Here is a 15,221-nt window from a genome sequence, read left to right on the forward strand (position 1 = left end):
CTCGGCTATACCCCCACTTGCCCATGATATATTATTCTTTCTATAAATCATCAGATTCTATTTGTTAATATTGTGTTTAGGAGTTTCACATCCTTATTGATAAGACATATTGGTATGTAGTGTTCCTTTTTTGTAATGTCCATGTCAAGTTTTGTACCTGAGATGTGCTGGCCTCATAAAGTGAATTTGGAAGTCTTCCCTCTTTTCTATTCCTTGGAAAAGTCTGTAATATAGCTATTAATTTTTTCCTTAAATATTTGGAAGAACACAGCACTGAAGCCATCTCAGCCTGCAGATAACATCATAAGATATTTTATTAAAGGTTTAATTCTGTATTACATATAGGGCTATTCAGATTTTATCTTCTGTCAGGTTTGGGAAGCTTTTTTTCCCCCAAGTAAATTAGTCCATTTCATCTAAATTATGAAACATGGAGTTTTTAATAACATCTTCTTTAAAAAAATGATCTGTAATGGTGTCTCCTTTCATTACTGATATTAATAATTGGTGTTTTATCTCTTTTTAAAATCCATTTTACTAGAAATTTATCAATTTTGTTAATCTTTTCAATGGACAAGATTTTGGCTTTGTTCATTTTCTCTATTGTACATGTTTTTTTTCTATTTCAGTGATTTCTGCTCATATCTTTACTATTTTCTTTTTCTATGTTCTTTGAATTCACATTGCTATTGTTTCTGGCTTCCTGAGATGGAAATTTAGATCACCAGTTTTCAAATGTTCTCCTTTTTTAAGTATTTAAAGCTATAATATTCCCTCTAAGCACATTTTAATTGTGTTCCACAAGTTTTTATGTCATATTTTCCTTGTCATTCAGTTCAAATATTTTCTAATTTCCATTCTTTGACCCGTATGTTATTTAGAAGTGTTCTGCTTAATTTCCAAACAACTGAAGATTTTCTAGTTATCTTTTCCTTACTGATTTCTAGTGTAATCCCATTGTGGAATTGTCTATTCTCCTTTTGGTTTGGTCAACATCTGATCTATATATTTTGAAGCTGTGTTTTAGGTTCAGACAAATTTAGATTGCTTTAGCTTTTTTTTGTTTCAACACATCACTAAGAAATGTCCTTCTTTGTGCTTAGTTGCACATGTTAATTAGGGGAGTGTTGTATCAGTGAAAGAATGTGTTAGAAGGTGTCTAGAAATTCTTTTAATTTAAAAGTGTACTTTTTCTGATATAAATATAATCATATCAGCTTTCTTTCAGATAGTCTTTGTATGGTATATCTTTTTCCATCCTTTTATTTTCAACTTACCTGGTATTTTTATATCTAAACTGTATCTCTTGTAAATGGCATATAGTTGATTAATTTTAAAATCCTATCTGATAATCTTTGTTTTGAATTGGATTATTTAGACCATTTACATTAAATGCAATACAGTTGGATTTAAACTTACCATCTTGCTGTTAATTTTCCATTCATATCATCTGTTATTTATTCTCCTTTCTTGTATTCCTTTGGATTAAGTATTTTCATTTATTCCATATTTTTCTTTATTGATTATACACTTTTAATTATCATTTAAAAATTATTCTTTTAACAATTACCCTAGAGATTACAATATGCGTCTGTGAATTTACTAAAGTACTAGTGCCTTAAATTAGTACCAGTACCACTTCCTCAACAATGCAAAAAACCTATGATAACTTACCTCCATTAACCCTCCTACCCCATTTTGTACTATCGTTATCATATATTTTACTTCTGCATATGTTTAAACCCAACAACATGTTATAATGAATGTTGTTTTAAAATGTGGTATTCATTTCTTTCAACCATTCCATGTTTCCATCTAAGATCATTTTTATTCAGCCAGAAGAACTCTTTTAGTATTTCTTATACTGAAGATCTTCCAACGATTAATTTTCTCAGCCTTTATTATATGAGGAAGTATTTGTTCCCTTTTTAAAACATGCCTTTTATTTTAGAATAGTCTTAGATTTGCAGAAAAGTTGTGAAGATAGTAGAGACTTCCCATACACTCCACATCCAGTTTCTCCTATTATTAACATCTTATATCAAGATGGCAATGTATGTTGAAACACTAATGCGTTATTATAAACCAAAGCCCATACTTTATTCAGATTTCATTAGTTTATACCTTTTTCTGTCCTGGGATCCCATCCAGGACACCACATTGCATCTATTCATCATGTCTCCTTGGCTTCTCTTGGGATGGCAGTTTCTGAGAGTCTCCTAATTTTTGATGATCATGACAGCTCTGAGAAGTACTGGTGAGATATTTTGCAGAATATCCCTCAACTGGGATTTATCTCATGTTTTCCTCATGATTAGACTGGGATTATGGGTTTCGGGGGTGGGGGAAGAACTTGGAGCTAAAGTGCCATTCTCTTCACGTCATATTTGGATTAGACACACAAACTACTGAAACTGACTCAAGAAGTAAAAAATATGAATAGACCTCTAACAAGAGACTGAATTAGTAATCAAAAAACTTCCCACAAAGAAAATCCCCAAATCAATGGCTTCACTGGTGAATTCTATTAAACATTCAAAGAAGAATTAACACTAATCCTTTACAGATTCTTACAAAAAACAAAAGAGGAAATACTTCCTATTCTATGAGGCCAGTACTACACCTTGATACAAAAACCAGACAAATACATCACAAGAAAACTATAGACCAATATACCTTATAAATATAAAAACCCTCAACAAAATACTAGCCAATGGAATGCAGCAGCATATAAAAAGGATTATATGCCATGACCATGTGAGATTTATCCCAGGAGTGCAAGATTCGTTGAACATATGTAAATCAATCAATGTAACTCACCATATAAATAGAAAAAAAAATATGGTCATTTCAATAGAAATGGAAAAAACATTTGACAAAATCCAACACCCTTTCATAACAAAAACACTCAAAAAAACTAGGAAGAGAAAGGAACTTCCTCAACGTGATAAGATCATCTACCAAAACCCCACAGTTAACATCAGACTCAATGGTGAAAGACTGGACCTTTTCCCTCTAAGATCAGGCACAAGATAAGGATGTTTACTCTTAACACTTCTATTCAACATTATATTGGAATTTCTAGCCAGGGCAATTAGGCAAGAAAAAGAAATAAAAGTTATTCAGATTGGAAAAGAAAAACTATTTTTACTTGCAAATGATATGATCCTGTATAAAACTCTTAGAAGAAAGCATAATCATAAATTTTCATGACATTGGATTAGGCAATGGATTCTTAAATAGGACACCAAAAGCATAAGAAACAAAAGAAAAAATGGATACATTTGACTTCATCAAACTTTAAAAAATTTGTGCTTCAAATAACACCATCAAGAAAGTGAAAAGACAGTATTTAGAATATATATAGTATATCCAGAATATATAAAGAAACAAAAAATACAAAAAAAACCACAAAGATATATAAAGAACACAAACTCAACAATAAAAAAAACAAATAACCCAATTAAAAAATGGGCAAAGCATTTGAATAGATATTTCTCCAAAGAAGAAATGCAAATGGCCAACAGGCACATGAAAAGATGTTCAACATCATTAGTCATTAAGGAAATGCAAGTCAAAACCACAATGAGATACTAATTCGAAACCACTAGGATGGTTAAAACAAGAAATACAGACAATAACAAGTGTTGGTGATATGGAGAAACTGGAACCCTCTTAAATTGCTGGTGGGAATGGAAAATGATACAGCCACTTTGAAAAAAAGTTTGGCAGTTGTTCAAAATGTTAAATACAGAGTTACTATGTGACCCAGAAATTCCACTCCTGGGTATATAATCAAGAGAATTGATAACATATGTCCACACAAAATCTTGTACAGTAATATGAAACTTGTTTATAGCAGCGTTATTCATAATAGCCCCAAAATGGAAACAATCCAAATGTCCATCAACTGATGAAAGGATATACAAAACGTGGTACCTCTCTACGGTATATTATTCAGCCATAAAAAAGGAATGAACAACCAATACATGCTACAACATGGATGAACTTTGAAAACATTATGCCAAGTGAAAGAAGCTAGATACAAAAGACCACATATCGTATAATTCCACTTATATGAAATGTCCAGAATAGACGAATCCATTGACAGGAAGCAGACTGGTGGTTGCCAGGGGTTAGTGGGAGGGAAGAATGGGGAGTGACTGCTAACAGGTACAAGGTTTCTTTTTTGGGGTGATAAAAATGTTCTGAACTTAGATTAGGTAAAAACCACAGAACTGTACACTTTAAATGGGTGATTTTTATATGTAAATTTTATTTCAATTTTTTTAAAAAAGTAAGGCATATTGAAGATAGAAAAAGGGGATCCAACATACACAGAATAGAATTTCATGAAGAAGAAAATCAAAACAGAATTGGGAGACTGGATTGACACATATACACTAATATATATAAAATAGACAACTAATGAGAACCTGCTATATAGCACAGGGAACTCTACTTCACTTTGCTGTACAGTAGAAACTAACACAACATTGTAAAACAACTATACTCCCCCCTCAAAAAAAGAAAACGAAAACCAAAACAAAGGAAGCAGAACAAATCCTCAAAATTATAATTTATGAAAAACTTCCTGGAATAAAAAAGATACGAAACTGTATATTCAAAGAGCACACCACAGAATATAACAAAAAGGAAGCAGACTCACAGATACAGAGAACAAACTAGTGGTTACCAGTGGGGAGAGGGAAGGGGGGAGGGGCAATACAGGGATAGGGGATTAAGAGGAACAAACTATTAGGTATAAAATAAGCTACAAGACTATATTGTACAACATGGGAATATAGCCAATATTTTATAATAACTATAAATGGACTATAACCTTTAAAAAAATAAAGTTTTATAAGTTAAAAAAATACAAAGAACACACCACAAGCCTGAATAAATCAACCTAAAAAAACAACATCAAGACATATAATAAAATTACTGATCTTTAAAAAAAAAAGAAATATCCTTTGGGCATACTGGGAAAAAAGAACACGACTTATAGGAGAAAGAAAATTGTTTTGTCATCAGACTTTTGACAGCAGTGCTTTATACCAGAAGAAAATGGAATAATCTATTAAAGAAAATGTGAGCCAAGGATTTTATATCCAGCAAAACCGACTTAAAGAACAGAGATAAATTATCGACATTCAAGAACTCAGAGAGGGACTTTCCTGGTGGTGCAGTGGTTAAGAATCCACGTGCCAGTGCAGGGGACACGGGTTTGAGCCCTGGTCCAGGAAGAACCCACATGCCACGGAACAACTGAGCCCGTGAACCACAACTACTGAAGCCCGCGCGCCTAGAGCCCGTGCTCCGCAACAAGAGAAGCCACCGCAATGAGAAGCCCGCGCATGGCAACGAAGAGTAGCCCCCGCTTGCCGCAGCAACAAAGACCCAACACAGCCAAAAATAAATAAATAAATTTATTAAAAAAAAAAAAAAAAAGAACTCAGAGACTATTCTTCCTATGAGCCCTTCCTAAGGAATCTTCTAGGAATGAACTTCATAATTACTAGAGAGTGAGGAAAGGACTAATAGTGAGCATGAAAAGATATTTGTGTGTAAAACTAAGCCTCAGCGAGGGCTAGAGGGGAGAGGTTATTGTTTACAATGGCAGATGCTCTGACAATGAAGAAATAGGACAACCACTTAAATACATGAGAGGAAGACGGGGAGAGTATGTGCAAAAATTTTAAAAAACCTCTAATCGTAATTAGAGGTGGTGGTATTACTATTGCTACTCTGAGATTGTGTAAAGTGGGATAAAGCATCCCCTGTATCCTTGAGACCAAGGTTTTCAGTGTGGAGGAAAAGAGATACAAATGTAATATAGAAGAGATAAAGTAAAAACACTAGACCTGAACTTGAATTGGAAACAGCATTTAATCTTTATGTGTATGCATGTATGCGTGTACCTTTTTTACCCTGCTCTGTTCACTGAAAAGATCAAGAAACGATTTAAAAAAAAGAATGCTAGTGTATTAAAAATGTTTATTAAGGCATGGTTCCTCTGTTTCTTTTCATAGGACTAAAAATACCTCTTGGTATTGGTGTCATGAAGATGAATATATTCTCAGTTGAAAGTAACTTGGGTCACACAAACAATCGAACAGTAGCGGTGGTTTATATTAATAATGAACAATCTCAGATCCTTGTCACCTGAGCTGGGCGTCTAGCTATAACCTGTCTGCCTTCACTGTAACAAGAGAAGGTTGGCTGAAATGATTTCTAAGGTCTTTTATATTGCTGTGAGTCTGATCATCATTCCATATTATTACACTGAATATGTGCTTTTCTGCACTTCAGCATACTGTAGCTTATTTAAATGCACATTAGGAAACACTTTTCTGAAGCGCCTTTACCTGCCATGATACCTTCTCTGTGGGTCTTCCCTCTACGATCGCTTTTCTCTGGAACCACAGGCATCAGGAGGCAATTGGCTAAGTAAAGTGTGCTGCCACCAAACTTTGGATTCCTCTGCAGGCATCTGCAAGGCTGAGCTGGACCTATACAACTGATAGTGTGAAAAAGTTTCCAAGATGAGAGAAAAACCACAAATTTCAAAACAGTATACAGTAAAACAACATTGGGGTTTGAAGAAAGTATGTGGAAATATTCACTTATTTTACCTTGCAGTTTTCTCCCGGGAGTACAATATGGTGGGTGGAAAAATGCTATGAGAAATGGGGGGCATTACCTTTCTTTCCACATATCCTCATGCAGCTGCTTAAAATTATTTTAAAACTGAAGAATCATGAAGTGCATATAGTAAAATGTGCAGCTTGATGTATTTTCACAAACTGAATATTCTCATATAATCAACACCTAGATAATGAATCAGCACAACCCCAGACCCCCCCTCATGCCCTCTTCCAGTCAGCACCCACCACCTTGGGTAACCACTATCCCTATCCCTGTGCTGTTAATTTTTTATGAGCAAGAGTCCTTCTACAATATAAAATATCAAAAGAAAAATAGCCTCAAAGTAAGGATTCCATTTATTTATCCAAAACCCAACCGATATAACCTATTCTAGAAGACCAAAAGTAAACGTGGGTCGCTAACTCCAAGAAGCTCACAGACAAATTAAATAACAGCGCTGGTGGAAACAAATACAGCGTTGCCAGCGCAAGGGAACGCTGGGGGAAGCTGAGGAAGGTTTCACAGAAAGGTAGGGCTTTGGAGGAAAATGTACAAAGGTTACAAAGAAACGTTGTGAGCGCAAATGAAGCTGGCTCTTTAAGACACCTGTTTATGGGGAGGCCTGGTTACAGGTTAACCCTAGCTGTTTTGGCTTCCGAAGCCACCAGTCAGAATGACATCACTGTTACCAGGTTACTCGGATGGAGGGCATTTGCTGGCCATGTAATGAGGAAAAGGAAGTCCCGGGAAACGCGCCCCTCCTTGCCCAGGAGGGGAAAGCCATGCAGCGCCCAGAGGCCGGGAAGCCTATCATCAAATTCAACCACTGCCAGAAGTACATCTACAGCTTCAGCGTGCCGCCATGCTGCCCCCTCTGCCGGCAGGACGTGGGCTCCAGGAAGCTGGAGGAAGCGCCTGTCAGCATCCCTAATCCGTTTACCGATGGGCATCAAGAAGAGTGTTCATTCCTCCTCAGACCAACTCAAGGGACGTTTCTTAGGTACAGTGTTTTATGTGTTGCATTGGATTGTGCAAAGTTTTCCTTCGTTGTTTTAGTCACTTAAACTTTCTTTTTCTAACGTGCTATATACAGTGTGAGATTTGGTGGATAATCTTTTCAGCGTTCTGGTGTTAAATCCTAAAATGTAGGCCTTTTTGTTTCATAAGAATAGAAGGCTGCATACTTTCCTGGAATGATAAGTGCAAGAATATACGAAGGTCAAACCTGCTTATACAATTTTAAGAGAGAGGAATCGACAGCCTGGAGATTTTTTTTACCCATAGATTTTGTGCTAAGAGGCTAACTGGGAAAATGACCCAGCAGCTAATCTCATCAAAATAATACCTTTACTTCGAGTTAGTCTGTAACATTTGTGACAAGCAGGTACCCTGCACAGAGCCTGAAGAATGGCCACGTACAGACTATTTTGCATGGAGGTGCATGAAATTGAGACTAGAGCTGGTCTGTTTCAATGGTAGATGTCACCTGACTTTAAGAAATATTTCAGAAATCAAAAGAAAGGATGGTGCCTTCCTAGAGTCCTGAGTTTACAGGTGGAATTGGAACTGGCCCTGCACAAGCCAGGTTTCAAGAGAACAGTGATGAGTAATGGTGCGAGCTTTGGGAAGTGTGTCGTGCACTCCATCATGGTCTGATGCCCAGACCTTCCTGCCTCCTTGAAACATACCCTCCTGAGTCCCTCATGCCCTCTAGTGCTGGTTTGGGATGAGAAAATTGGAGTTGACTACTTCCCTGCTCACTAACTTCCTTAATCAATTTCCTTCCAGTCCCTATGGGGATGAAACGAACCGACGTGCGTACAAGGCATCGGTCAAACACTAGGGGCAGAACAGTCTGCACTCCTGACCCTTCCTCGTGGAGGCAGCGGGATGCAGAAGGGACCGTGCAGCTTGTACGCCAAGAAGCTGCCCATTCCTACCCTGATTCAGACCAGCTCCAGGACCCTCTCCGAGTCTCTGGTTCCTCACCTGTAAAACGAGGACCCGCTGACCTTGCAGAGTTGTGAGGGTCAGCGAAAAGGCCTATAAAGCTGGCCCGGGTGCCAGGCAGGACGATGAACCAACACGCTCCTTCCTTTCCCGATATTTTCATACTCAGCTCAGAACGTGACTGGCAGAACCTTCATTTCTACCTTAACCAGAATCATGAAGCCCAAACTGTTTTATAAGGCCCCTCATGCACGCTACCTTGGAGTTAGTAACTGGCTGGATTCCGAAAGCTTTTGAACAGAGGTGAAAATTCAGAATTCATTTCCTGTAACGCTGGTTCATTCAACAGGTCCTCACTGAGCAGCTCTGTGTGGGAAATGCTAGGGATGTCATAGTGAACAAGCTGCAGCCCTGCTCTCCAGAAATGCCACAACACGCGATAGGCTTTCAGGCTAGCCCCTGAAAAGCATTCATCTCTTCTGTGATGTGGTGGTGACACGAGCAGGCCTGGCCTCCCTCGGCAGCAGCAGAAAGGAGGTGGTGGTGCTGAAATGCATCGTGTGCTCAGGCATCTTCCTATTCCCCTCAGGAACTCAGGCCACAATCCACAGAATCCAAGCAGCCCCCTGCCTGCCAGTCCCTCGAAGGCCAAGTTCCAGACTATTTTTTTCCCTCTCATCCTGTTTCTAAACCCTCAGGACCAACTCCCACAACTCATCTTGAGACAATTTCATCTACTTCATAAGAGAACCAGCAGTGACTCAAAGGAATCACGGAGGCTCTGATCTAACTAGATGAGGATCCCTCAGGGCTGCCACATAGGGTTGTGCAGCTTGTGGACTGCACAAAGGCACCTGGCCAAGGCAGTGGCGGGTACTGAAATTCAGCCTGCATTCCACTCACCCTGGGCAGCACCTGGGCAGAGCTGCATCTGCAGGAAGAAGGGGCACCTTTTCTTAATCTGTACAAAACTATCATATGGGATAGGGGTGGCCCTGGCCCTGCCCCATCACATGCTTCTGTAACACTTCTCAATCTATTAAAAACTTGTTAAACTAAAAAAGTCTTCTCTGGAAGCAAGCAAACCCTGTGAGGCAGGGACCTCATTTCCCGTTGTGTCACTAGCCCTTCACTTCAAATGACAGGCCCGTAGTTGACATGTTACATGATTGAGAAATAACTGAAGGAGAGGGAGGAGACCAGGAGTGAGAGGGAACGCCTGGGATTTAGGCAGGAAACAGAGAGGCTGTACGTGCAGGGAGTGATCTTGGGATGGCACACATCCAGGTCCAGCACCGTGATCGGCCACCCAAGACTTACTGTTTTTCCCAGCTTCATTCTTAACCTCTGAACCCACAGGGTCTCAGAAAACTCACAGTGGCTGCAACAAGACGGCCTGGGGGGATTGCTCTGAAGAGGTGGGGCAGCCATTTGTGTCCTTGGCCATTGTAAACCCCGGGACTGCTTGCTTCAACGAGGAACCAAACACTCAGAACTGTGGTCCGACAAAGGAGCTTTGTCATTTAAAAATTACCTGACTTATTTGACACCTCTACACGGTAGCACTCAATAGGCAATTTATTCTTACAACCAGCTTGCTAGGAGGCTTATGCTATTTCCATCTTACAGGTGAGAAAGTCTCGGGGCGAGTAAGTGATGGCCTGGGATCATATACAGAGGTTAAATTACCTAGAGTGTACATCTAATGCACAGTCTCGGGGGAAGAATAATTTCAGGAAAGAAGGGCTGTCCAGGAAAAGTGAGTGTGGCCACAGGCTTCAAGACCACATTAGTTTCAAAGGTAGAAGCCCACTGAGGTGCTTTCAGGACCCTCTCACCCACGCTGGCCTGAGGAACAGGCTGCCCTCTCACACTTGAGGAGGAAAGAATCAGGAGCTTCCTCAACAGCTGACGGCCGGGTGGGCCCCTCTGCCGCAGAGCCAGGCGTCATGCTGACTTTACGCACCAGTGGGGCTGGCCTTCCAGCACACTCACCTTTAGGACTGCGGGGGCCAAGAAAATCCAGAGGGGGTGCAGGGCACTGTTTTCTACCTCACATGTACTCTTGGCCTTTCCACTAACCTGGCCTCTGGCGCCGAGTTCTGGCACCGGCCAGGCTGGGAGGCCCACTGTTCCCCTCCCACTTTTTTTTTTTTTTTTTCAAATATTTATTTATCTATCTATCTATCTATCTATTTATTTATTTATGTATGGCTGTGTTGGGTCTTTGTTTCTGTGCGAGGGCTTCCTCTAGTTGCGGCAAGCGGGGGCCACTCTTCATCGCGGTGCGCGGGCCTCTCACTGTCGCGGCCTCTCTTGTTGCGGAGCGCAGGCTCCAGACGCGCAGGCTCAGCAATTGTGGCTCACGGACCCAGTCGCTCCGCAGCATGTGGGATCTTCCCAGACCAGGGCTCGAACCCGTGTCCCCTGCATTGGCAGGCAGATTCTCAACCACTGCGCCACCAGGGAAGCCCCCTCCCCTCCCACTTTAAATACCAATTCTACACGCCTGCTGTGTGCAAATGAGAGGGCAAAAACGCTCTTGTTTCTTCTAGGGAGTATGACGGAAGGTCTGATCTTCACGTGGGGATAACCAACACAAAAGGTAAGTGCACTTTCATAGCTTAAAAAGTTCCTCCAATACCTGGTTAGAAGAGAGCAGCAACTCTAGAGAAAAAGTATTGTGGCAACATTACTAACAATACTGAGTATCTGAAAGCTCTTTAATGTTTTCTCAGCCAAGAGCTGAGAAAACATTAAAAACATCGCAAACCTGTATGTTTTTTGTTAGTTTTTAAGACAGGAAGAAACAGACGTCCAGAGAGGTTGAGCTGTCCAAGACCTCATCTTGTGTTAGAAGCAGACCCTCTGCTCCCAATGCTATACTCAGCCCACTGCCACTGGGTCCTCCTACTCCGGGGTCTCCAGGGGCCAGGCAGGAACACCAGGGATAAACTGGAGGGACAAAGCACCTGAACGTGCGGTAGGGCCTGCGAAAGTTTGCTTTAAAAAATCAGAAAAGCAGCACATTTGAATAAAATGGTTCCTTTGGCCAGATTTAGCTTGGAGGGCACAGTGTGCAGGAAAAGGCCTGGGGAGTGCCGCCAGCAGGAAGGTGCAGGCCTGGGAATGGTGAGCGAGGCCAGCCACTTGCGGCTGCGATCAGGCCCCACAGGTGAAGTCTGATTACAGCCCTTGCTGCTCCCTTGAGGCAGGAGAACTGACACAGTGAACAGAAACCTAGGACTGGGTTTTGAACTCAGTGACTGGCAGAGCAGTCAACTCTGCACCAGTCTGCCAGGAGACATGTACTGCTGATTTAAGGAAATGAGACGGACGCCTCTGTAGATAGAGAACTTCAAAAAAAATATTTGGAGATGATCACCCCAGCACCTATTACTGTCTCGTTTCTCTGGGACAACCTCGGGTGCTGAGAGCAAGGAGGCAGAGGCTCCCTGGAGGAGGGGGTTCGAGAGCTCTCGGATGGCAATCGGGAAGTGCCGTCTGGGCCCCTGTTGTGTGCAGTTACCAGGTGGCCGCTGTCACGTTCACCGGGGTGCGTTTCCCCTGACACCTCTGTGTGATTTTGGTGTTGGCGGCAGGAGTCGTGTATAATTACACGGTGCACGGTGTCCAGCGAGACGAAGCGGGCTGGGAGCAGAGTGTGAGCGTCCCGCTCCTGCAGCCTGGCACGTTCGGACTGATGGACCAGTGGGACCAGTACCTGGAAGACTTCTCCACCACGGGGGCCTGGCTGCCTCACAGGTAGGACAGCGCCCTCACTCACCACCAGGCGCGATCACAGCTCACAGAGGACGCTACGCTGCACTGACTTTCATGTTGAGCCTGTACTGAGATAGTAGCGTCTGTAACAGAATTAAGCAGGGCCTGAATTACTTGGGGTTTCTTCAGAGGTGAGCTAGCACACATTTCCCAAATAGAACCACAGCACTCTAAGAGCCGAAAGGACCAGAACTTAGTACTTTAGTTACTGTACTTATTTGACTCTTTTACACACTCGACATTTAATAATATGTACAGCAAAACCCACAGTATTATATTCCCTTAAAACAATTTTAAATGAGGTTCAAAATGTAAACCTATCTAAAGCTCCCCCCTTTTTAAGTTTCAGCAATTTTGAAATTAATTTATCGATTCCTTGCCCCCTTATCACTGTAGAAGATATATAGCATACTTGTGGACTTAAATTGTTCTGATGCTTCCCTTGAAGTAAGTTTAGACACTGCAGGATATCATAAAACTCAGACATGGAATTCCACTTCTAGAATCTAGAATTTCAGTGAAATTAAGTTCCCCAAATTGGGGCTTATATGCAACTTGAGTCACCACTCTGGACATCCCGGTGAGTCCTATCTGTACTTAAGCTGCGAGCAGAAATAGCCCCAGATGCCAAGTGTCCCTCAGAACTACACCTCTGGACACTTTGTCATCAAGGGGGCCAGCACACATGGGGGCCCAGCTTGCAGCGAGATTAAAATTATGAAAGGCCTTGGGCAGCTCAGGGCTAAGCCTTGTCTTCCCGACGTCCTTGCCCCGTAAGGTACGAAGAAGACCACCACAACTGCTACAGCTACGCCCTCAAGTTCATTAACTGCGTCCTGGCCACAGAGGGCGAGGAGCGGCTGGACCGGGAAGAGTTCACGGAGAAGTTCGTGATCCCGAGGACGAGGAAGGCTTCCAAGTACATCACGCTCTACCGCGTGATAGAAGAGCACGGCTTCTACGTCATCGACCCCCCTGGTCCCCAAACAGGCCCAGGTCCGGGAAGCGGCTCGTGCTGAGTGCGCGTCGCGCCTGAGAGCAGACAGGAAGGGATGTCTGGGGGTTCCTGCCTGGAACAGCTACTGGGCCTCTACGTGTCTTAAACTGTGGTTAATAAAAAAGAGTTATGGCTTCCCTTTACGCATATTTCAGCTTACTGCAGTGTAGGAATTTACGAAATTAATAAAAATTGCCCTGGGTTTTCAAAATTGTCGGCACCACAACTAAAATTCTTTTCACAGTAGTTTGGGGTCCATGTTACAGCGTAAAGTGGCAGCATCTTACAGAGCAATGAGAACTCTTCCTATAAATTAATTAGGGAACAAATTCACCTTTCAATGTGAATCCAGAAATTGGGGACTTGTAGGAAGAGACCCTTACAGTTTATGAAGTAATGACTGCCTTCACCTCATTGTTTTTACATAAAAAGCACATGGTAACCTTTTGACAATCAATAATAATTAAAAAAAAAAAAAAGAAAAAAGAGAAAAGGTCTCAGAATCTGAGCCGGGAACCATATGCACTCCTCCTGAGTCAGCCTTTCTGTGTCTACGCGCACAAACAGGATTGGCAATTCCTCAATCAACCTGCTTCCCAGGCCTGAGGTGGGGAGTTGGGGTGTTGGAGTTACCACAGCGAGTCACCTCCTCTGCCCACTCTAGGTGCAGAATTCAGCAAGGACACGATGAAAGTCCGTCTTCTTTCTCTAATACCTTCAGGAGGAGGAAGGGGACGAAGGAGATGAGTAACCACAAGGATTGTTAACAAGCACATTAGAATTTTCACACCCAAATAATCAGACTTTAAACAGCCAGTGAGCAAAACGTTTCAGGATTCCTCTTTGGAAACTGCTTCCAGAACTCTTTGTTTTTGACCAAACGTGATATACTACCCACCTAATCTTATTCCTCAGCGTGGGCACCGAATGATGTCTAATTTCCAAAAACCAAACCCATCTTTCAAGGTAGCAATAGTTACTTAGTAATAGAGATATTCGGAAAACTTGCTACAGATCCTTCAAGCTTGTTTCCAAAGAGGCATTGGTCAGTGATTCACACTAGCGACTTCAGTGGGAAAAAATGCAGGCGGCTCAACATTTGCATTTGTTAAGTTTTAGGACTGTTCTTTAAGAAATACAAAACTTCCTACCTAGAAAATGAGACCACCTTAAACAAGCTGCCTGCTACTCTGTGTGTTCAAGGAATCATAAAGACCTCAGCGGGTAAAGATGAAAGGAGCGTGGGGTTTGGGGGATATTCCGATTTGCCCCATTCTCTTCACGCTCTGTCTTAGGACTCTGCTTCCCTGGTCCAGTTCTTTACCTTATTATTAGTAATCGTAACAGCTGCAATTAACGCGTATTCATAAAAGACTCCACAACAGAGTAAACACTTCTTACTCTTCCCTTTTAATCTCTAAGACCATCCTGTGAGGTAGGTACTGACATCATGCCCATTTTACAGATGACAAGGGAAACGGACTTGCCCAAAGGCACCCAGGGGCAAAACCAGGGTTCAGACCAGGTTTGACTGCAAAGCCCGTGCAGTTACCTCCAGCACCCAGCAACCCAAAACCGACCACTGGCACGCAGGGTGTAGGGCAACTGGGTCAGCAATTTGCCATCATTAGAGAAGATAAGCATTCTGCTTCCATCAGCATTCGAATATGAACAGGAGCTAAGAAACATGTCATAAAACAATTAAAATAAGAATTGTTGGGACTTCCCTGGTGGCACAGTGGTTAAGAATCCGCCTGCCAATGCGGGGGACATGGGTTCGAGCCCTGGTCCGGGAAGATCCCACATACCACAGAGCAACGAAGCCCATGCGCCACAACTA

At 41.9% G+C, this 15,221-nt stretch overlaps 2 protein-coding genes across 3 annotated transcripts in view; one reads left to right on the forward strand and one right to left on the reverse strand.

The window, feature by feature from the left end:
- Positions 1-7,377: 7,377 nt before the first annotated feature.
- MKRN2OS (MKRN2 opposite strand) lies at positions 7,378-13,524 on the forward strand. The gene is made up of 4 exons (XM_068557430.1): positions 7,378-7,651; positions 11,157-11,206; positions 12,204-12,366; positions 13,163-13,524. Exons 1-4 carry the CDS (start codon positions 7,434-7,436, stop codon positions 13,401-13,403), a joined length of 672 nt encoding a protein of 223 aa, XP_068413531.1. The 5' UTR covers positions 7,378-7,433; the 3' UTR covers positions 13,404-13,524.
- TSEN2 (tRNA splicing endonuclease subunit 2) overlaps positions 12,656-15,221 on the reverse strand; it is a 45,419-nt gene continuing 42,853 nt past the window's right edge. The window contains exons 14-15 of one of the 2 annotated variants that reach the window (XR_011075633.1): positions 14,015-14,096; positions 12,656-13,416 (exon numbers count right to left, since the gene is read on the reverse strand). The gene's annotated coding sequence lies outside the window, so the exon portion shown is untranslated. Of the gene's footprint in view, positions 14,097-15,221 lie in introns of both variants that reach the window. The other variant, XR_011075632.1, reaches the window with a different exon arrangement.

Source organism: Eschrichtius robustus, chromosome 12, assembly GCF_028021215.1.
Source record: "Eschrichtius robustus isolate mEscRob2 chromosome 12, mEscRob2.pri, whole genome shotgun sequence".
NCBI lineage: Eukaryota > Metazoa > Chordata > Mammalia > Artiodactyla > Eschrichtiidae > Eschrichtius > Eschrichtius robustus.